Raw genomic sequence first — 24,410 nt, 5'->3', positions numbered from 1 at the left:
TGAATATACAAGTGTGGGAATTGTGTTTCTGCTGTTCACAAGCAGTCACAGCTGTCTATTAACCTCTTCTCTGCCTGAGTCCTGTGAGTGTACAGCTACGCTGGTGAAATACGATTAATCTCTTCTCTGCCTGAGCCCTGTGAGTGTACAGCTACGCTGGTGAAATACTATTAACCTCTTCTCTGCCTGAGTCCTGTGAGTGTACAGCTACGCTGGTGAAATACGATTAACCTCTTCTCTGCCTGAGTCCTGTGAGTGTGCAGCTACGCTGGTGAGATACGTGACCTCTTCGCTGCCTGAGCCCTGTGAGTGTGCAGCTACGCTGGTGAGATACGTAACCTTTGCTCTGTCTGAGCCCTGTGAGTGCGCAGCTACGCTGGTGAGATACGTGACCTCTTCGCTGCCTGAGCCCTGTGAGTGTGCAGCTACGCTGGTGAGATACGTGACCTCTTCGCTGCCTGAGCCCTGTGAGAGTGCAGCTACGCTGGTGAGATACGTGACCTCTTCGCTGCCTGAGCCCTGTGAGTGTGCAGCTACGCTGGTGAGATACGTGACCTCTTCGCTGCCTGAGCCCTGTGAGTGTGCAGCTACGCTGGTGAGATACGTAACCTTTGCTCTGTCTGAGCCCTGTGAGAGTGCAGCTACGCTGGTGAGATACGTAACCTCTTCTCTGCCTGAGCCCTGTGAGTGTGCAGCTACGCTGGTGAGATACGTGACCTCTTCGCTGCCTGAGCCCTGTGAATGTGCAGCTACGCTGCTATGCTGGTGAGATACGTAACCTCTTCTCTGCCTGAGCCCTGTGAGTGTGCAGCTACGCTGGTGAGATACGTAACCTTTGCTCTGTCTGAGCCCTGTGAGAGTGCAGCTACGCTGATGAGATACTTAACCTCTTCTCTGCCTGAGCCCTGTGAATGTGCAGCTACGCTGCTATGCTGGTGAGATACGTAACCTCTTCTCTGCCTGAGCCCTGTGAGTGTGCAGCTACGCTGGTGAGATGCGTAACCTCTTCTCTGCCTTTTAAGAGACTTTTAAGAGACTTTTTATTTATTTAATAAAGTATATTTATTTTGAAGTCTGTGTCTGCCTTTTCCTTTGTGTCCACGGTCAGCTCCTCAGGGGTGGCACGCAAGTGGAGGGGTGGGCGGCCCGCTGGCGCTCCACCCCGACCTGTGACATGTTACCTTTTCTGCTGGTTTTACTTCAATTATACTCTAATGAAGTATAAATGACTTTAATAGAAGTAAATTTACTTTGTAAACTAAACTTAGTAAACTAAACTTAATTTATCTATATATCTTGCTGTCTGGTAGACTGCATTAAAACCTAAACTTCAATTTTATTTAGTGTGTAACGATAGCCTACATTAAAAACATTACTGTTATTTAATGAGCACAAATTAATTAAATTACACAAAAAAATTTGTCTAGCTGTTTCAGTTTTTATTCATGGTCAGATTCGAGCGGATTTGAGCGATTCATGAAAATGAACCTCTCAAGATGATTTGGTGAATCATTTTTTTCTCTCTGAGAATTTTCGAGAAGCCCGCGGAAACCGGATGATTTTCCCTGTTGGACCATATGTGTCTTCAGAAGGAGTGATACAGAGTAAGTGAAAGTGGATGCAAGTTTTTAGTTCGTTTTAGAATTATATTATCCATTTCAAGTCAGTGTTTTTGCACATCGCTGATTTTTTTTTTTTTACTTGTGTTCAAGCTTCAGTCAAGTTAAAAGCTGCTCGTTCACCAACCGGACCAAACCGGATTTTTTTTTTTACCTCAGTTTCTCAGTTGCAGAGCGCCAGGTATAGGTAAGTTTTCACCAAAATATTTGAATTAAAAAAAGTAACTGTCAAATTTAATCGATATGGGTGATATAAATATCAAGTAATACGCCTGTGGTTTGAAATGTCACGGTTTTCATTATTAGGCTACTAAGTTATTCAGTGTTTGGATTTTGCCGGCCTCGCGCCATTTCGTTCATGTTTTAAGAAATATTGATAATAGGGTGAATTACTCACGATGTTGTCACGAATTTAAGATTATTGAGTGTATTTCTGCACATAGAAGATTCGCTCATTGTACTTTCTCGTGTTGACTCACAGGTTCAGTCAAGTAACGTTACTTTGACTAAAAGCTTGTTCATCAACCGTAATTTTTTACCTCAGTCACTTAAATTCAACTCAGTTGCAGAGCGCCAGATATAGGTAAGTTTTGACCACAATCTTTGAATTACAAAAGTAAATGTCAAATTGAATCGATATGGTCGATGTACAATTAATACGTCTGTGGTTTGGATGTTTTCATTATTACTATTCTTCGGAGTTTGGATCTTGTGCCATGTCGTCGCGCATGTTCATGTTTTAAGGAATCTTGATAATAGGGTGAATTAGTAACGATGTTGTCACGAATTTAAGATTATTGAGTGTATTTCGAATCAGAGTGTTTTGCACATAGAAGATTATCTCATTGTATTTCCTCGTGTTGACTCACAGGTTCCGTCAAGTTGACTAAAAGCTTGTTCACCAACCGGATTTTTTACTTCAGTCACTAACTTACATAACAGTTGCAGAGCACCAGATACAGGTGAGTTTTCACTGTAATCTTTGGGAATTCTTAAAATTAACTATCAATTTGAATTGATGTGGGTAAAATAAGTAACTTATTATATCTGTACTTTTAAATTTGTCTTTTTGTTATGGGAAATGGTTGTGATTGACACACACTGCATGTTTCAGTGATGCGTGTTTGAGTCACTTGTAATTTGAGAACACATTTCAACCATCTTCCTAAATTCATCATGTGAATCGTTTATAAACCTGTAGTCTGAAGTTTTAGGCATTTGAAAGCAAAAATATTAAAGGGTTAGTTCACCCAAAAATGAAAATTCTGTCATGCATTAATCATTTCTTGTAAAATAATTCAGTAATTACTCATCCTCATGTTGTTCCAACCCCATAACCCCTTATTTCCACCAACTGCGGAATGGCTGCGGATCCGCTCCGGAACGGCGGTGGAGTCAATAGGTTTCCATTAAAGTCAATGTGTGTATTTTCACTGAATGCGGAACGGCTGCGTTCCAACGGCAAGCCCTCCGGAGCAGATACGCAGAGCTTCTATTTTTGCCGGATGCTGGAGAGCTCCGCAACAATTCAGCACTTATATCGCGCGATCATATACGTGAATCTCGTGGGTCCTTGTGACCTCAGCTGTCAGTCATGGCCGCAGCCATTCCGCAACAAATCCGGACCTGGTGGGTATTGAAGGATGATGGAGCACAGAGCCGACACGCAGCGGAGCCGATCCGCAGCCGTTCCGCAGTTGGTGAAAATCCGGATTAAGACTTTCGTTCATCTTTGGAGCACAAATTAAGATATTTTTGATTAAATCTGTGAGCTGTCTCACTTCTCCATAGGCTTCTAGGCAATTTCATTCTGCCGGTCCAGAAAAGTTAGTACAAACATTGTTAAAATAGTCCAAGTGACTACAGTGGCTCAACCTTAAGTTTATCAAGCGACGAGAATACTTTTTGTGCGCAAAAAACAAACAAAAATAATGACTTTATTCAACTCTTCATTTTCTTCCATGTGGGCCTCTGACGTGAGTTCACGAGAGCGCCACGATGCAAGTGTGCATTTCCTGGATGTCCAAATCGTGAGAAACCAAGAAGAAAACGTAAAAGTGCCTTACCAGTGCCGCAAAATTAATGGCTTACCTTTCACACTTTCCCATCAAATGATCGCGAGCGTCATCTTCTCACTTCTCGCACATGCGTTGTGGCGCTCTCGTGAGCTCATTCAGAGGCCCACACAAAATAAAATGAATAGTTGAAAATAGTCTGGGGGTTTTTTTGTACAAAAAGTATTCTCGTCGCTTGATAAACTTAAGGTTGAGCCACTGTAGTCACTTGGACTATTGTAACAATTTTTTTAATAACTTTTCTGGGCTGGCAGACATCGATTACCCAGCAGTCTATGAAGGAGTGAGCCAGCTCTCAGATTTCATCAAAAATATCTTAATTTGTGTTCCGAAGATGAACGAAAGTCTTACGGGGTTGGAACAACACCTTTAATGCTTTTCAGAGTTTCTTTTTGAAAGGAATGTTGTGAACAGGATGTTTCATGTGTCGGTATGTTGTGGGAGTGGCATTTTAGAGTGTTTAGTTTAATTGATGAATTTGTTGAAGCTTGAGAGCATAAATAATTGGTAACTTAGTTGATATTAAAATGGCATTTAAGCCAATTCATAGGTCTTTAATGTGTTTAACAATGTTTAAACGGTTTCTTTTGGAACAAAGGATGTTTCTATATTGAATGCTGTGGGTTGATCTTGTTTAATGTTATTTAACAAATTAATCCACAAGACATGCATTGAGACAGGTGTAAAACACCTTTCCATGAGGTTGTTTTCTGCAATTTCATTGCAGTTCATTGCAAAAAAAATTGTATTGTATATAACACCTGATGTACTCGTTACATCATAAGAAGAATGGCATCTATGCTAATGTTAGTCTTTCTGTTTATTCCAAGGTTTACTGAAGTCAGCCGGATCCGGGCCGTATCCAGATCAGGTGGTGGACCTGCGCCTGGACCCATCCTCAACGCATCCCTGAAGTGCCAGCCTCATCAGCCCTGTGAAGGCCTCATCGACACTACAGCCATCAGCACTGATCCTCAACAAACTCGTCTACATACCGGCGTGACTCCGACTTCCAATCAGATGGAACTGGATAAATATTCTGAATGTTCTGATCCAATCTGACTTCTGATCTGTAATGCTGCCTGGATCATAATCATACACTGTTCGTTCTTTGGCCGGAGGAGAACTGAGCGACTGAGCCTGGGTTCTCCCAAGGTTTTTTTCTCCATTCTGTGACATGTCACCTGATGGAGTTTTGGTTCCTTGCCACTGTTGCCTTGGCTTTTGGCTTGCTTAGTTGCGGACATTTAATATTCAACAATATTATTGATCTGCCTTACTTAAGGTGGAAGATGACGCAATTTTCTTCTAGAAACGAACTTTGTTGTATTTATGTTATCACTGTAAAGCTGCTTTGATACAATCTGTATTGTAAAAAGTGCTATATACATAAAGGTGACTTAACTATTGTAAATTGTATCAGTGATCGTTAATTTTCCATATATATATATTTTTTTAATCAAATGTATTTTACAAATTAATGTTCTAGTAGTAATTAATTATTTGGTACTGCTGCAGGTTTCAAAACACTATTTAGTTGGCTGAACTTATTGGATGTAGTTTAGAAAACTTAACTTTAGTTGACTTAACTTATTGGATGTAGTTTAGAAAACTTAACTTTAGTTTGCTGAACTTATTGGATGTAGTTTAGAAAACTTAACTTTAGTTGACTTAACTTAAATTCGAAGTTAACTTAACTAAATTAAATCAGTTCATTGAACTTCATAACTTGTCAGGTAAACTTTTCCAAATTTGTCAAGTACACTTTTATAAATAAGTTAGTTTAACTTAAAAATATCCATGCAAAAAGATAACAAAAAATAATGAGTTAAGTCAACAAAAGAATTTTTTACAGTGCAGGCTATCTACAAGACGCATGATCCCTTAAAAACCCATGCGCAGATCTTACTTTAAAAAAAATATTATTATTAATTTTTTTTTTTTTTACTGGATATGATGCATGAATTAGGGTCCAAAATTGTACCATGCCAAATGGTGGTAAAAATCTGGCTTGCTCGTAATTTAAAAAAAATCTACCAACCTACTATTAAAGCATGATTTTTTTGCAACTTGAGAGGAAAAAAAGTCAGAATTGTGATATTTACTCAAAATTACGTTTTTATTATTTTTTTTAATCTTTTATTCCGTGTCTTCAATAAACTGCTACAGCAGAACTGTCACTTTCGGCCACCAGGTAGGCCCTGCCCACAAAACACGTCAACACTGTTCGCAAAGACACAAATGGACTATTCAGTGGACAAAAGATAGAAAAAAAACAATTCCATAAAACAGTTGAAAGTTTTGAGTTTTAAAAATAAAGATTTTATGTCTATCTCTCACAGCCTTGTTCTCATATGCATAAAATAAATGTTGGTGTCTACCCCTGGTCTATGACTAATATATAAACAAAATATAAATAAACTCACAGTCGTGAACCATGACTAGAGCTGTGTCAGTTAAGTGACCAAACAGCGGAAAAGTTTGTTTGCAAGAAACCACAGCGCGTCAACCACAAGAGATTAGCAGAAGTGGGTGTTTTAATAGGTTAAAACATTATAAACTATTAATACGCAAGAAAAAAGAAAACGCTGTGATTACAGCTTTTAGATTACAGATTAAGATTTGACATTACCAGCTGCATGTCAAATCTTTATGAAACATAAAAGTAGCAGAACATTTGAGAAAAACAATGCAAGGCAAGAATTTTATATTCAGACGTGCCATCTGATCTGTGGTGAGATTAAGCATTATTTGTTGCAAGTTTCATGAAACTGGGCTAAGAAGCTGCTTTCAGGCCCAAGAAACCCCGTTAGACTGTGGTTTACATGCAATTTCCACTGCTAGTCTGAACAAGTCAGCGCTGTAAAAGCAAGATCTCCATTCAAAACAGCAACATTTAATACCAGACAAGAACAGTATATATCTACCACTCTACAGCATCGACCACACTGCATGTTTAAACATAAAACAATTCATTAAGCAGCAAACAAGGTAACACACAAAAACATGCATGCAAAATACTCTTGTTTGTGCAGATCAACCTCGTGGTTAAAACCACCAGTCGTGGAAACTCCCGTTGGACCGTTAGTCTTTTTGACAATTTCCTGTTGTGGAAAATAGCCCCAGTGCCCACTACTTTCAGCACTTTATGTTCAACCAGTAAGTATTTTAATTCTACTTTTCATAACTTTAAACATTGTGTGTCAAATAATCTCAGAACTGATCATTACTAACTGTCTGCATTCATACAAGTATGAGTACATGATGTCGGCGCCAATGGCATTTGCGCTCGGGCGGCCCGAGTTCGAGTCCTGGCTCGTGGACCTTTCCCGATCCCATCCCCCGTCTCTCTCCCACCTCGTTTCCTGTCATCTCTCTACTGTCCTGTAACAATAAAAGGAAAATCACCAAAAAAACAATATACAAAAAAAAAAAAAAAAAAAGGTATGTACATGACAACAGATTTTGTTCAACTTTGTTTCAAATCTGATCTCGATTTCCATGTTCATTACTGTGCATTTGATATGAATCAGATTACGCAACTAAAGTGTTTAAATCTATGAAATCCCACAAATAGAAGTACAGAAATGTTAAACTTTATATTTTTATTTACAAATTATGAATATTATACAGGTGCTGGTCATATAATTAGAATATCATCAAAAAGTTGATTTATTTCAGTAATTCCATTAAAAAAGTGAAACTTGTATATTATATAGACTCATTACATGCAAAGTGAGATATCTCAAGCCTTTATTTGTTATAATTTTGATGATTATAGCTTACAGCTTGTGAAAACCACAAAATCAAAATCTCAGAAAATTAGAATATTACATGAAATCACACAGTAATTACACAGTAATCCCATGGTCATTGAACCAGGTTTTGGTTATTTTGGCAGTGTGGGCAGGTGCAAATCCTGCTGGAAAATGAAGTCAGCATCTCCATAAAGCTTGTCTGCTGAAGGAAGCATGAAGTGCTCTGGAAATGTCCTGGTAGACGGCTGCGTTGAGTGGACAGCACAGTGGACCAACACCAGCCGATGACATGGCTCCCCAAACCAACACAGACTGTGGAAACTTCACACTGGACTTCCAGCATCTTGGATTGTGTGCCTCTCCATTCTTCCTCCAGACTCTGGGACCTTGGTTTCCAAATGAGATGCAAAATTTGCTCTCATCAGAAAAGAGGACTTTGGTCCACTGTGCTTTATTAAATCCAGAGTCAACGCAGCCGTCTACCAGGACATTTTCAGAGCACTTCATGCTTCCTTCATTTTCCAGCAGGATTTGCACCGGCCCACACTGCCAAAAGAACCAAAACATGGTTCAATGACCATGGTATCACTGTGTAATTTCATGTAATATTCTAATTTTCTGAGATTTTGATTTTGTGGTTTTCACAAGCTGTAAGCCATAATCATCAAAATTATAACAAATAAAGGCTTGAGATATCTCACTTTGCATGTAATGAGTCTATATAATATACAAGTTTCACTTTTTTAACGGAATTACTGAAATAAATCAACTTTTTGATGATATTCTAATTATATGACCAGCACCTGTAAATCATTAAATATCATACATCATTACGTTTTTATTGGCTGTAGAAGAGAGTAGATGGCCTGATCCTGGCAAGACCTGCTTCCACCGGGAGGCATGGATAATTCAATTTCAGCAAACTGAAAGATTAAGATATTAGCAATGAATGGCCATATATGTAAGGAATAATGTACAGCCAGGCGATCATTATAATAAAACAAAACCTCCGACATGAAGTAGATGTGTCTGAACGGGTTTACTTTGCAATAATCAATTAAATCTATAAATGGACATGAAATAGAGATCTGACAAATAGAAGTGCGGTTATGTGAGACATAAAACTAGTGCAATGTACAACAGTCAAATATGCATTTTAGTGGTCGTTATACTGCACTGTATATCACATATTCATTCAAATAATGGATCTACAACACTAATTGAAAATAGTATGCTAATTAAGCCATTTAAAAAAAATTAAGCATTCATTACACAATTATTCTTACCTGAGCTGGAGTTGTACTTTGAGGGTTCTCTGAACTATTTTTAGATCTTCTAGTTGCATGAAGGCAGTTTATCACCACACCTGCAGAAAACAACAGTGAATAAACATCACCTTTTGACAGTTTAAACAAACACAATTAAAAACTAAATTAAGACTGATATAAGATAGGATATTGTTACATTTGTGTAGATCTAGATTTTTTCTACTTGTAGTTCGTTCAGTCACCGTCATTTATATAGTGCTTTTAATAATACAGATTGTTTCAAAGCAGCTTTACAGTGATAATAGGAAATTATTGAACAGAGATTCAATGAGACTTTTAATGTAGTAAAACATGAACAAACCTATTAATGCAATGGTCAGAAGCACATTCAGCAGGACAGATATGATGATGGTCATATTTCTCCATGGTATCTGGTGTTGTGGAGCGTCATCTGTCTGATTCCTGTGGACGGAGTCTGTAAAAGGTTTGTAGTTCAATCTTTATTCAGTTTCAGTCTTTAACAGAACAATAAAACTATTATTAGTTCTTCATACAGTATATTCAATCTGGAATCCATCATGTGGTTTATAAAGACATGAAATGATAAAATAACTCACCGCTGATGTAGATTTTGGTGCCGTTGTTGAATTTAGTTGGTTCACTAGTTTTCACACAATAATAAACTCCTAATTCATCAATGGTGATATTTCTGATGAACAGACGACTGTTAGTTTTCACTGAGTATTTGTGTTCAAAGCTGCTGTTTTCATATTTACCTCCTTCAACTGTTCTATCATAAGTGCGTAAGATCAACACTGGAGGATCCGGTAATTTCAGTTTGTACCAGTAAATCTCCTCTATATCAAGATCACAGGTTATAATCACATCAGATCCTAAAGTTACTGGTACGTTTGTTAGACTCTCTGTGGCTTGATACAACATGAACAGATCTATGAGAGAAAGATAAAAACATTTATTAAGATATAAAATCAAAAGAAAACTGACTCAATCAAATGAGAAATGAGAAACTCACAGATCTGCAGCTGTATGATCTTCATTTTCTGATCCAGATGAATAATATCTGCTATAGTGATCATTCACACATCTCGAACTGTGAGCGGAAACATCAGCAGCTTTAGATAAAACCTCGACCACACAGACCAGAGAGGAAGTCAGAGATGAACTCATGATTGCAAAGCACTTATTTATTCCTTTTTCCAATTAATTTGACATCATATGAAGCAGGGTGGATTATATCAAAGTCTCCTTTGTACAAATATACAAAAAAAGGAAAGCCAAAAAAAGTAAAAAAAAAAGAAAAAAAAAGTAAATTTAAACTGCAAACCAATCAGCCACACAAAAATGGCTAACAGGCTTTTTGTTACGCATATTTATGATTTGTAAAACACCACCAACTCAAGTTGGAATGGAAAGATGCCAAAATCACAATATCACTGACCACAAATTCTACTCTGGGTTTGAAAAATCTGTGCATTTGCAGTTTGAGGATTCCACCAGCAGGTGCTACTGAAGTACTACATTTCCTGAATGTGTAACTGCAATAGAGAATAGTTACTACTAACTAACATGCAATAAGAGGCCCTTGTAATTTTACACAACTGGAACATTTTTTGCAAAGAGTCAAGATGTGCCAAGCTGAAAGACTCCTATCAAACAATTCAATTCAATTCAATTCATAGCGCTTTTCACAATACACAGTTAATCATCTTTACAGAAAATGCATGAGTCCACATTAAAATTTAGAGTGATCTGTTATCAGAGGTAACAGTTATGTATTTCAGAAATTAACGTACAAAATCACCGTTGGCAAAAAATGTATTAATTTAAACAATGTAATAATAATAGCCTCATTGAAGTAATAAATACTTGTTTGTTAACAAATGGACTTGAGTGCTGTAATAAAATCAAATGGTGTTTCAACAAATATTAGTTCAGGAGTGCACACACTTATGCATTTAGTTAGATGAAGTGATAAAGATTGAGAATAGTAATGTCAACAGCAAACACAACTGGTCACTGTTACTAAATGAGGCACTCAAAGCAAAACTCAGATAAAGTGCAGAGTAAGTCCCAATAGAGCAGTTAGGAAAGTCATAATCTTCAGTGATTGTGTTTCCATGGACGAGTTTCTTTGTTTCTGAGCTGGTTCTGCAGGCTTTTCTGTAAGAAAAACAATACAATGTAGAGAAAAGCAGTTCTGTAAATATTCATTAAAGTTGAACAGAGATAAAATGGAAATTTAAAACACCGTCATTTGCCAAACAAGGATTCCATGTACCTTTGACAAAGAGCTGTAGCTTCTTTTCGTCTTTTGATTCTAGAATAAAACAAGTGTAGTTTCCTGCATGAATTAACTCCACATTTGTCAGCGTAATTGAATAGTCTCCTTTTGCATAACCTGAAGACAAACTTTCCGTTCGATTCTGGAATATTGTGTCCTGTTTTTGTAGTGCGAGTTGGCCATTTATAATACTTAACACTTTCCTGCTTACATTGTGTCGCCAAAATACATTACTTTGTTTATTCTCATACAAGCACGGCAAGGTGACGTTGTCTCCAACAACATGCTCAAATTTGCTTGAGGAGTCCTGCAGAAACACTGGGGAAAAGAGTAATTTACGTTAGAAAGCAAACAACAACAAAAACTGCACCAAACTTAAAATACATCAATAGATACCAAATATCTTAACTGAGGTCTGTGAATACTAACCTTGGCCTGTCAGATGTAGAAGTAATACAACGAAGCAGCATCTGCACAAATGAGAGAAAGCAAAGTTAATATTTGATAAACAAAGTCTGCACCATCTATGATTCTTGTCCATTACTATTATGCTTTTTCAAATATTCCCTTTCATGTAGTGTGCAATATAGCCGTTTGTGAATGTAAAGTTCTGCACAGTTGTAAAGTCGAAAGTGCACGATAAATAATGTTTTTATCTCCCAAAAGAAAGAATCGACTCTGAACCACCAATACGAGTCGTTTGGGTTTCGAATCCCACTGCGTGATGGTTCTACATCACTAGAAGACACATTTGCATAATGCTCGTCTATGATGTACGTTGTCCGCGAACAACTTGACCAGCCATTAAATGTAATTTTACTGACGACTGCTTCTCAAATCTCAGAGTTCAACGCAGGTTTCACATGCTCTTGAAAGATGGGTGAGTACCCAGTTTATTTGGACCTGCTTACTCCTCAGAATCACAACCTGTAAGTATGAATAATTATTGATGCATATATTTTCTACTGGGTGTTCAAAATATGTAGTTTTGTGTTTTATATTGTGTAAGTTTCCGGCTAACTCACGTTATTACTGTCTTACTGAAATACTTCTGCTAATCAGCTGTGGCCTGGGCCACTATTACCTAAAACTGTGTCTATTAATGCAGATCGTCTGCCGTTCTCACTACTTGAGTAAAGATGAAGGATGGAGCAAGATTTGTTTTACCAATGTTTACTGTATGTTACATCAGTTATTCACGTTAGTGCTGGGCGAACATATGCTCCGTTATTTATACAGTTCCCGCATGTGCACCGCAATAAATTAGAAATATACACATTGGTTTGTTGATGGACATACTCTTGTTAATTCTGAAGGAAATGAATTACAGTTGCAACATCTCATAATGTACCTCAAACTGAGGAGTGTATCACTGAGAAACAACCTGCAATAAACACTGTCATTGTCACATTATCTTGAGTTCGGAAGAATTTATCGGTTGAAAGGAACGGAGTTCATTACACCCAAACAAACATTTGAGATGCTGTGCACATGAAATTGATTCACTGATTAGTCCAGTTAAACAATCAGATCCTCTGTTGAGGAAAATCAGTTTGTTTCGAAATTAAGGATTTAATCAGTAAATGCTTTTTCTATGTAGTTTGTCTAAATTTATTTATTTTTTTTTTTTTCTGCTTCAATTGAACATATGTTTTTATATGCATTTTTTTTTAGAACTGATACAAAATCTTGGTGTTTCCATCCAGAGGTTATGCAATATCTCAAAATTTGCATAAATATAGGCAAATGGAAACACAGCTAATGACAATTGTGTCCAGAGGAGTGCATGATTTCAAAGCCATACATCATCCTTGTAGTGAAGATAATATTACACACACACACACACACACACCATTTTCAGTCTGGGGGTTTACTGCCCAAGACCAGCCCCATCTTGTTTCAACAATAATAAAAAGTACAGATAGATAAAAACTGACATACTAAACTTCTTAAGCAAACATTCTGCAAACAAACTTCTGTATCTGTACTAGACATGATACATGGGCCTATGCGGATTTTCTCTTTTTCTCTGGGTGTATGAGTGAGTGAGTGAGTGAGAAAAGGGCACCTTTTAATTCATAGCACAAGTAAATGATGCACTGCTTTAAATACAAAGTAAAGATGTGTGATAATTTACTCATTCATTAATTTACTCAGACTCATTAATTCGCCTCACTTGCCAGTTGCCAATAGTTACTGGAAGCCTGATTAATTTCCACGAACAGGTTTGTTTGTTTCAACGAACCAGTTGAGAAAATTATTCAGTGGTTCTTTTACTCCATTGCGTAATGACGTCACTAGAATGTATTTCAACTTAGTGTTATGGTATATCACGTAGAAACAGTCAAAACTGCAACCTATGTTTTTAACTTATGTGTGTTTTTGAATTGTTAGGTTTAATAATTAGGCTAAAAGGGGAGTGACATTTTACCTTTGCGAGTATGACTATGCTTTCACAGTTTGCTGGCTTGAGGAAAAATTCTTCTATTTAACATTTAAAGTGTATGCACATCGGCCAAAAAAAAAAAAAGAAAAAAAAAGAAGATGATTAGTTCACAATGTCTGGGTAAGTGAGTAGAGGTAGTGCTTCGGAGTCTGTAATCCGGTGTTTTGGGTGCCAAGTCAAATGGATCACTAGGCGCGTTTCCATTACAAATTTGTGCAAAACATAACTAGGTAATGGTATCAATTTCAGTATCTATGATCCTCACAAGAGAGCGCTGCTGTCCCAGCATGCAACAAGGCATGACATCTTCACACTCTATATAGGGTAAGGGAAGTGCTGGATGATTACTGACATACAACAGGATGGGTGATATCAGAGTAAAAACATTAGGAGAACTTTAGCTGAAAGTTAGGGGAACTTTCCCTAGTCACTAGGGGCTAACCCTCTAGTCACACAGCGTTTCCCTCAGGCAATGAAAAGTTTTCTTAAGCCCTATGTTCAGTACAAGTTTCTTTATATGATTGCAACCAATTAGAAGGGTTGAAAAAGTTTCAGTCCAATACGGTGTGGGAGTCACTATCAAGCACCATTTGAAGGCGGGACATCCTTTTCTGACACATAGTCACAGGAGCACATGGTGTGAGAAGAATGCAAGGTTTGTATGCTTTAATAATCTTATTTAAAATTACATGAACTGTGCATAAAAAAATATGTGTGTATGTATGAAGGTGTAGAGAAGCCTTTTGGCAGCTTTTATGAAGTTTTTATTTTATTTTGCATGTTCAGAAATTCAGTTTTTCTTTTTGTTGCCTCAGGGCAAAGTTGTGCGATAAGGGGTACTTTTGAAGGATGTATTGGACAATACCTCACACTGGAAAATAATGTGCTACTGCTTTTCTCTCCGATACAGTAGGAAATTAAATTAAATGTGGAGGATGTTAGTTGTGACAAGATGGTTGACAGGTCAGTTTACGTGACAGGATGTGACAGAGAGCAACCGTTAAAGACGCTATTTTATGACAGGATATTATGTCCCAAAGCTTGTCTACTCTTCTGCTAAACACTCGAAAGTATGAACTTTTTCTTCAGAACACAGAATGGATGTCAATGGAGAAGCTTTTGAGCCTAGCCTGCATGATACTCTATTTATTTCTGGAAGCTGTTCTCAAATGTGCAGCATACAGATAAACATTGGGATTATAATGTTAAGGTATACTAAGGTTAAATAAATTTTAACCACAATTTTAACCAGTTTGTTAGCCTTAGGAAGGTCAAACAAATGAGTTGTGGGAAAAAAACAGCGTCTCTTTGACATAGCAGCAGCTCAACCAGGCCTTTTTTGCATATTCTGTGGGCGGGGATTATTTAAATGAGTGACATTTGACATATGACTTCATAAAGCCCGGAAAAAAATTATGTTGTAGTCCAAATGAGCCGTTCGTTCGGTCTGGTCCTTGAGCTTTGTAACCTTGGAGATCTTTTTTATGCTCAAACAGCAACATTTACACTAAATAAAGTTGAAAAAGTGGGAAAGCATAATAAGACCACTTTAATGAATTGAATGCCTGTCCGCTAATCTTCAACATGTTTTACGCTAGACAATCCTTTTGTTGGGAACGATATGTAGATTTAATGAATAAAGAGAAGATCATTTAAAAAAAATAATAATTGTGTTATATTGTATGTTGTTTAATGAAAATAAAAAATGAAGTGTTCTTTCTATCGCTGCCAGTTTAATCTAGTATTGTAATGATTTATGACTGATGTGTGCCTTTTGATGATGATATATTGCTTTTTAATGAATGAAGGTAAAAATTTATTAGCCTTTAGTGCAACTAAAAAAGTCCCATTGTCAGGTAAGGTCCGGTTGCTCGGCGATCTCATGTCGCGTAATCTTATTTCACTGGTTAAGGTTAGGTTCAGGTGTAGGGAAGGTTTAGGGGTTTGAATTTGTTGTAAAATAGCGACACACATCATAATCTGAAAACCATGTCCACTATACATAAAAAGTATCATATCGACCCCTAAAAACAAGCGTTTAAGGACACAAAAGTGGATACAGGCTGGAACGAATGGGTAAATTGTGGGATCCTGACACTCAGTATGCACTAAAAATACACTACTTGTGCAGTAAACATTTTGTCACTGGTAAGTCAAATATCCAAAAGTCAGTTTTATATATTATATTTCAGGGGCCGTATTCACAAAGAATTTTAAGGCTAAAAGTAGCTCCTAACTGGCGAATTTAGGAGCAACTCCTAAAAATAATGGGCGTGTCACTCGTAACTTTAGGACTCCTAATTTTTTTGACTAAGAGTAATTCACGAAGCATTTTAGCCCTAAAAGTAGCACCTAAGTCTGGGACAGCTTAAAAGAAGTCGAGAGGACTCCTAACTCACTAAGACCTATTCACAAACCGCTTTTTGTGGCATTTCACGTTGCAATGTTTTGAAATGCGTATGCGGCGGCTACAGGAGCTTCCAATCGCGAGGGAACAATTTTGCATTGTAGGCATGGATGCAATAACGCCACCAACAACAACCAAAACTAGGCTACTCATTGCATGTAAACTAATTGTAACATTTCATTGTGAATCAAATTAAAATGTTCTTCTCTTTGCAAACGTAGGCAGAGGCATATAGTGACAGATTAATTCAATAATGTTGCAAAGATATTGCATCAATCCATATGTTTCATTAGGCTACTAGGCTATTTGTTTTGCCTTACTCTTTATTCATTTAGGCTATTTATTCAGTTATTCATCATCTTCCGTCCTTCGCACTACTTAGCGCACGCATTCTCAGACCTGTCACCTGTCACTCATCATCGTAGGGGAGGTGTTTGGAATCATTCCCGCGTTACAATCATCAGCCAATCAAGGTGGTCACTCCAGTCAAGTTCGTGCATGAGTAATGACGTCATCCATAGCAACGAAGACTCACTCTTAGTTTAGGAGTTGTAATTATTCTTTACTAAGTGTAGGTCTGAAAGGCGTTGTGAATAACTTTTAAGATAAAACTCCTTGCTAAAATCTTTTAGTGCGATTTAGGAGTAGGCTACTCCTAGTGGTAAGATAAAATGCTTTGTGAATACGGCCCCTGTAAGCTAAGCTACCCTTAGCCCTAGGCTGTCGCCGATTACGTTCCCCTCCAGTGGGCACAGTTCTCAGAGTAATAATATGACACGTTTTGTCTTCTTAAATGCTTGTTTTTTGGGGTTGACAGCTTAAAAAACGTATTTCTGGGTTTTAAGCTTGTTTGCTGTACACCATGTCACTTAGCAGCTTTTAGACATTGTTTTGTTTTTATTATAAGTCAGAAATTACAAGGAGGCAGCTTCTAACAATGCAAAGGCCATCCTTAAAAATATTTTGGTTTGCAGTAACAGCAAAAAAAAAAAAAAAAAGTCGGTAGGTAGGTCTATATTTTTTTTTCAAGATTCAATGTAAAAAATTAAAATAAAATAAAAGTACAATTTTGGTCATGGCGATATCGAATTTAAACACATTTGCATATCATGACGTCACTGACAGTTTTTCCAGATCTTTTGTGCCAAGTTAAAGCGGTGTCGAGAGGAAAAAAAGAGAGATTTTGAGAAGAAAAAAAATTGTTTTATTAAATAACATTTGAAAAACCTGTATAAACTGAACACCAAAGAACAATAGGCTATTAACTATTGAGCGGTGGTGACACGTTCATGTAACATGTGAAGCCACGTCATGGGGTGGCGCCACGCACCTAAAAGCTGTCACAAAGCACCGGCAAAAATAATGATTATGAATATGTCAAATATAGCAAGGAGACCTTTCAATTGTTTATTAATAAAACTAAAACAGAATATGTTTTCTGTGTCAGTGTCGGCTGCAAAGATGAAGTTGACGATGCTGACTCGCGTATAATCAACATAGATGATTTTCATATAATCAACATGGATTATATATATATATATATATATATATATATATAATTTTTTTTAAAACATAAATATGAAACTAAATAGTTTTATTTAATGACTAGGCACAACACATAGGCCTATTAGCCTACAGTAGGCCTACCGAGAAATTTAACGTCAGAGCGGGATTTGAGCGAACGCCGTCTTACCGGTGAGCATGTGGGGGGAGAGGTAGGCTACGATTTTCGAACAATCATCGAATATTATTTTGCTTGATATGCCAATCCTTAACATTTGGTGTTTTAAATGCCTGTTTGAGGTCTCTGTGAAAGTTTTACAACAGTCTTTTAGTGCCACAATCAAAGCGCTCACGTCCGTAACATTGTTTTTTCCTCATAAATGCGAACACGAAAAATAAAATAAAATGAATATTTTATGTTCTGTGGAGAGCCAACCCTTATTCATCCGGTGGTTATATTACTTTTGGTTTGCGCAGTGTAATTGACAGAAATACTAAAAAATATTTTGCCACCTAGAAGTTAAAGATTGTTTGTGTCACGTCGGTAACGCATGTGTATTTCCCTCATATTAAATATAAAACGCATGTGTAGACTGATATTTTTCTAATGTCTGGACTCCTTTATTAAGGGTGTATGGATGTATAAACAGACGTTTCAATATATTGGTATTAAATGCATTTTCTGAGAATTTATATTTCAAGTTTTGACTGCAAATGTCACGTCCATAACGCTGGAATTGCCCAATAGTAATTTAAATATGTGGTAGCATTGGATCTGGATGGGAAGGATAACTCTGAGTTGGAAGGGGTGTGTCGTGATTCTGCCTTCTCACACCGCGACACAGGTACGTGGATCTGAGTGTTGCGATTTCGGTTTCATTTTGCAAATCGTTACAGCCCTAATAATCATAGATTACGCCAAGGGTTTTTATTTAAAAGAAAGAACCATAGCCTACGTTTGTATGTAGACCTATAGGCAATTTATATTCATATTACTTACTAAAATATAATTAATATTATTTTATTGCATTTGTAGCCTATTAGTTGTTCAAAGAGTAAAAAAAAAAAAACCTCGGTCGGTCGGACTAAAAGGAAAAAATAATAATAATTGGGTCGGTCCTAAATTGACAGGGTCGGTCGGGTTACGGCAAACAAGAATATTTTTTAAGGATGGCCAAAGTCAATGGAGACGGTTGGATTGTATTTTGGAGCTCCCGAGTCCCACCCCGTTTTGGGAATCTCCAGGCTGCAGTCACATCCTTCTTCTCCTATCATAAGACAATCTCTGTTAATGGACAATCAATCATGTGACTGCAAAGAAAAGTTTTTTTTTTTTTTCACGAAATGTGCGCTCCAGCATGGAGCTTCATGAGAATTGCGCTGAGTACTCGATACGCGATTTGAAGCTACAGTGTCATCTGACTAACATCACTGTTCATACATTGCATGTGACGTTGCAAGTACTGGCTGGCAGGCAAGAACTTCGTTCACTAGCAACGAAACCCAGTAAACTAATCAAGATCTTGCCAGGACGTCGCTAGTTTTACTATACAGAAGTTGGTGTTTTGAGGTGTAAACGACATGCCAGATAGTTGTTGTGCGATTGGATGCACTAACCGCAGATGAGATAAGCAACCTTCACAGTATAACTTACACGTCTGTGCAGTGATCATTCCATCACTCCATCAAAGGTAATTTCAACATTTGTTTGAATACAAGGTGTATGATGATCATGTAATTAATCGTCTCTTTAAGTTACCCTGTAGTTTCGTCAATCAACACCACCAGCTGGTTCGGCGAGTCAGCTGTTTGTGTTATGAGTCTAAGCTAGGCTAACTGTACGTTCACACCGCCGCCAGCGAGAGCGGCAAAATTCATTGAAAATGAATGACTTCCGGGCACTTTGACGCTCTCGTCAGTGGCGGTGTGAACCATAGACTGTAAAAAAAGATGGACGACGCCCCTTTGCTCTCTTCCATTGATGAGAACTGAAGCCGCCAGTGTCCCGATATGGCGCTGGCATATTGGAACTTGAGTCTGCGCAGTAGCGATCTCGGGACCAGACCTGCGCAGTAGTGAGCAGGAAGTAAAGCCGCGAAATCAACGCTCCGCCCTCACTCTCGCAGAATGCACTCAGGGAGAGAGGATTCTGCACACTTTTTTAAAAATTGATTGCAGTACGACAAGAGGCTTGTTAAAATAAAGTAAATACAATCTCCTCAGTCCTCCGAAGATCCCGAAAAAAATGTCCGTTGGTGCTTCAGTGACTACTTCGCTCAGAGAACCGGTCAATCACAGCTGTCAGTCATGACGTTACACCACCGCATCACGTAACTAACTAAAAAACAACTTATTTTTGAAACAGACACTTGAACTTACATCAGCGTGATAAAAACGACAGCAAATGAAAGAAACCACCTTTGGAAGAAAGATATTTGAAGTGTAATTTAATTGTTTAGTTGGTCTCCCGTCCCGTTGAATAACATGGGGAGGCGGGGCTTATGACCTATACTAGGACCAGCCACCGGGGGGCGATCGAGACGTTTTGGCTTCACTTTTCAGGGCTTGTGAACCAAGCGGCAACATTCTAATCTGAAAAATGAAGCCTACCCGGAAGTGCGAGAAACTGCAATACATCAAAAATCCGCTAGGGGCAGGTCCCAAAAGTCCATAGACCCCATGTTAAAATGTCTGTTTTCACAGCATAAATTCATGTTTTTACAGGTTGGTCCCATGGACTTTTATTGTATTTTTCAATAGGTTCAGAGTGCCTGACAACTGTGAGGGGGGTGAATTTTTTTCTAACTCGTTAGTTTAGATCGTATTTAGATATAAAATGTATGACGAATAAGGGCGTGGTTAACTTTGATTGACAGCTTGATTGACAGCTGATAACGAGCATAGGCTGCGCCAAGGAGAATGACAACATTAGAAGCGCCATTTTTTAATATACAGTTGAAATATAATACTACTGTTTTTGTATCATGAAATGTAGTTTTAAGAGTTTTTCAGGAGAGAATGTAGTTGTTTAAGGCTCAAATCTGTGGTTTATTTATAAAGACGATCACCGGGCGCTCGGCGCTCATGTACCCCGCCTGGAACAGCCTTTCCTCGGCTAGTCGTTCTGACGTTTGCCGCTGACTCTGGCGTCTCTGTAGTGGTTAAACATGAGAGATAATTTGTCTTGTCTATATCTAACGGGTGTTTTTTGGTCTCGTGAATTTATAATTTGTTCCCTGGCCAATCGTTTTGGCTGAGGGCTAAGTGAAGTTTCATAACTTTATATATTTAAGCTATTTAACTTTACCGTTGTATGGTTAGACTAGAGCGCTGACTTTGTATGTTTGACTGAATTGTTTGCTTTATTTGTATAGCTTCTTGTACCTTTTACTTATACTTTTATAATGGCTAATATTGATAAAACTGAAATTTAACAAAAAGAGACTGGGTTGAGTTTTGTCATTTTAAATTTTAATACAACGAATATGATCTGTAATGTTGTTTACTGCAAAATCTGTTGTTTAGTACAAATGCACATATTGCCTGGACCATATTAAAATGTTTAATATTTTTATATTATATTTAAACGAAAAGAGGCAGGGTTGTGTTTTATATTTCGTTTTGTTATAAATAGGCTAACGTTATTGAATATAATCAATACGCGTTGCCTGAACCACATTTGTGTGGCTATAATGTTTAAGATTTCTTTAAATGAAAACGAAAAGAGTTAGTGTGGTGTTTTATAACATATTTCGTTTTATTGTTGCCTAAAATATATATACAGAGATAACCGGAGTAGCAGAGCGAGCTGAGTGACGCGCGCTGTTCCATTTGCAGAATAACCGGATTCGCGTCCTTTACCCATATAGAGCTGGTAAGTCCCGCCCCTTCCGCTAACCCCACTGGACCTCTAGATTGAAAAATCGTCAATGCAAGTGAATGTGAGAAAATAATTATTTTCTGGTCCCGTTTGAATTTTGCCATGAATGTGAACATATGTTGTCTGTGAATGTTTAATATATTTTTTCGTGTGAAGAATGCTACAATTTAGCGGGTAGAAGTTTGATACGGTTAGACTTTGTGTGAGAGCACTTTGTGGACTACAACTAGTTTTTACATCAGACGGGAATCTGAAGAAAGAACAGCCCATTTGGTTTGAATGGTGACATTTGGGTACAAAACACACAGGCATCTCGATCTGTCTCCATAGATTATCGCAGCATTAGCATCGTGATTTGACAAGTGGAGGGAAAATGTGTTATGGGGTGACATCACATAGGCGACATGTAGGCTAGTCTTTCTCGTTATGCCTTTTCCACAACTGCTAGCCAAAGAATCGTACAATATACTGTCAAACTCGTAACATGAAAAATTATTAAAAAAATTCACAGACAACATATAATAAAATAATAATAATGCGACCAAATATCATGTGGTGCGACCACTGCAGACTGTTTTCCATGATAGATATATGTCCTAGATTGGCAGTTTTATGCTTTTATATTCAATTGACAGTTTATATACAAAAAATACTTTAATTTAGTATCATTTGGAATAGATTTTTATGCAATTTGGGATATTTTCTTCATACATTTCAAGTTTGTTTACTCTTTGTACAATATGAGAAAAATGCAACAACAAAAAATTAGAGTGTGAAATGTAATTTCAGTTTAGTAATTATGCATTTATTAGTAGTGTATTTATTATTGCCTATTTATTTATTTAAAACTATTTGAATCTATTTTACCAGATGCCACTGCCAAGCGAAAAAATTCTGACCCTGCAGCAAGAGCGGAGTACCTTGATAGGAGAATAGTGAAATATTATTACAGTATAAAATATCTGTTTTCTATGTGAACATATAGTAAACTGTAATTTATTCCTGTGATCAAAGCTAAATTTAATCTTCAGCATCTTTAATCCAGTCTTCAGTGTCACATGATCCTTCAGAAATCATTCTAATATGTAACCCTGGACCACAAAACCAGTCACATGGGTCAATTTTTTTAAATTTGGATTTATACATCATATGAAAGCTGAAAAAATAAGCTTTCCATTGATGTATGGTTTGTTAAGATAGAACAATATTTGGCCGATACAACTGAAAATCTGGAATCTGAGGGTGCAAAAAAATCGAAACATTGAGAAAATCGCCTTTAATGTTGTCCATTTATGTTACCGATATTGCTATATTCACTCATCAAAAATACATATTTTATATATTTATGGTAGGACATTTACAAAATATGAAACATGATCTTTATTTAATATCCTAATGATTTTTGGAATACAAGAAAAATATTGATAATTTTGACCCATACAATGTATTGTTGGCTATTGCCACAAATATATCCTGTGTGACTTGTGACTGTTTTTTGTGATCCAGGGTCACTAATGATTTGCTGGTCAAGAAACACTTCTGATTATTATCAATGTTCATATTTTTGTGGAAACTGTGATACATTTTATATGTCAGGATTATTTGATGAATAGAAAGTTCAAAAGAACAGCATTTATTTGAAATAGAATCTTTCGTAACATTATAGCCTAAATATCTTTACTGTCACTTTTTATCAACTGAATGTGTCCTTGATTAATAAAAGTATTAATTACTTAAAAAACTATTGACCCCAAATGTTACCTGTATACAATAATTTTATGAAATAATTTATATCTATAACATCATTATTTGTTAGAAAGAAATTCTAAGTCAAGTTAAAAGAAATGGTCCACTTGTGTTTATGCATAAAAAAGTTTATGTTCAGGAAAATTCTGTGAAATTTGTATGAAATCTGGTTTAAATAAAAAAAAATTTGTATAAAATGTATTGTTCATTGATCTCTTTAAATAGATTTTTAACTATATAAGGTCTTCGTATCATTTGGAGCGACCACTTATCATGTGGTGCGACCAATAAAAGCAATCACTGTATTAAATGTAAAATAAAATATCTTATTTCTGTGGCTGAAATATGAATCACTGATACAGTATGCTTTAGTAAATTATATTTTTAAAACATTTATATCAGTTTTATGTGATTTACAGGAAAAGTAAGTCTGTTAACTAGATTTAAGAAGGCAACTCAGAAATTATAGAACAAAAAACGAGATCATTATTTACAAAAACTCAAAAGAAATGCAAAACTTGGTTTCTAAACACTTTAATTACTAAGAACTTGTAAAAAAAATGTTTAAGCATGTTAAGGAAATTAATTAATTTTAAGATAAATCACGGTCGCACCACATGACATTTTTTAAGGCTACGGACAATTCATCTAGATGAAAAAACACTAAAATCACTTAAATTAAATTTTTTAAATGAATTTAGGTGTACACAACATCCTTAATGTTTGAACAATTGCAACAGGTATTATTTTTTTTAGTATTTTAAAATTGACCTGTCGAAAATCCTTATATGTCATTGACCCATAAATTGCTATTAGTCAATTAATGGGGAGATAATCGAATCGAAATCGAATCGGACTGGAAAAAATAATCGCTAGATTAATCGATGCATCGAAAAAATAATCGCTAGATTAATCGTTTAAAAAATAATTGTTTATCCCAGCCCTACTTGTAATTAATACGAAACTTTATAGGTAACCAATGTAGTGATGATAAAATCGGTGTTATATGATCATATTTTCTTGATCTAGTAAGAACTCTAGCGGCGGCATTTTGGACTAACTGTAGCTTGTTTAATGAGGACGCAGGACAACCAGCTAATAAAGCATTACAGTAATCTAGTCTCGAGGTCATGAATGCATGAACTAACTTTTCTGCATCAGAAACTGATAGCATATTACGTAGCTTAGCAATGTTTCTAAGGTGGAAAAAGGCTGTTCTTGTAACATATGAAATATGATTTTCAAAAGACAGGTTGCAATCTAATATACAATAATATATCTATATACAGATTGCAATCTAATATAATACCATACAGTCTATGATGTGAACGCACAGTAACAGCTGTCGTCTTTTGCTAACAACAACAAAAGTGTGTGATAGGTTGTTTTGAGGTTTGTGATATCTA

At 36.7% G+C, this 24,410-nt stretch overlaps 1 protein-coding gene and 1 long non-coding RNA gene across 4 annotated transcripts in view; one reads left to right on the top strand and one right to left on the bottom strand.

Annotated features, from left to right (window-relative positions):
* Positions 1-384: 384 nt before the first annotated feature.
* LOC311084728 lies at positions 385-5,078 on the top strand. Of its 2 annotated transcripts, XR_014606577.1 has the most exons (4): positions 385-1,806; positions 2,101-2,202; positions 2,491-2,581; positions 4,525-5,078. It is a non-coding gene; the product is annotated as an uncharacterized lncRNA (long non-coding RNA). The 2 variants fall into 2 exon arrangements; XR_014606578.1 differs by having other exon boundaries at positions 385-2,202.
* Positions 5,079-6,213: 1,135 nt separating this feature from the next.
* LOC311084347 (uncharacterized protein) overlaps positions 6,214-24,410 on the bottom strand; it is a 44,767-nt gene continuing 26,570 nt past the window's right edge. For both annotated transcript variants that reach the window (XM_084116316.1, XM_084116315.1), the window contains exons 2-9: positions 11,452-11,492; positions 11,020-11,340; positions 9,754-10,901; positions 9,338-9,670; positions 9,082-9,195; positions 8,739-8,818; positions 8,287-8,375; positions 6,214-7,078 (exon numbers count right to left, since the gene is read on the bottom strand). In XM_084116316.1, coding sequence (XP_083972442.1) covers positions 7,063-7,078; positions 8,287-8,375; positions 8,739-8,818; positions 9,082-9,195; positions 9,338-9,670; positions 9,754-9,817 — 696 coding nt within the window. In that variant the 5' untranslated portion in view covers positions 9,818-10,901; positions 11,020-11,340; positions 11,452-11,492 and the 3' untranslated portion in view covers positions 6,214-7,062. The remainder of the gene's footprint in view (positions 7,079-8,286; positions 8,376-8,738; positions 8,819-9,081; positions 9,196-9,337; positions 9,671-9,753; positions 10,902-11,019; positions 11,341-11,451; positions 11,493-24,410) is intronic.

The sequence above is a fragment of the Abramis brama genome (assembly GCF_963993115.1).
Source record: "Abramis brama genome assembly, chromosome: 6".
Lineage (NCBI taxonomy): Eukaryota > Metazoa > Chordata > Actinopteri > Cypriniformes > Leuciscidae > Abramis > Abramis brama.
This window is presented reverse-complemented; position numbering and strand designations above follow the sequence as displayed.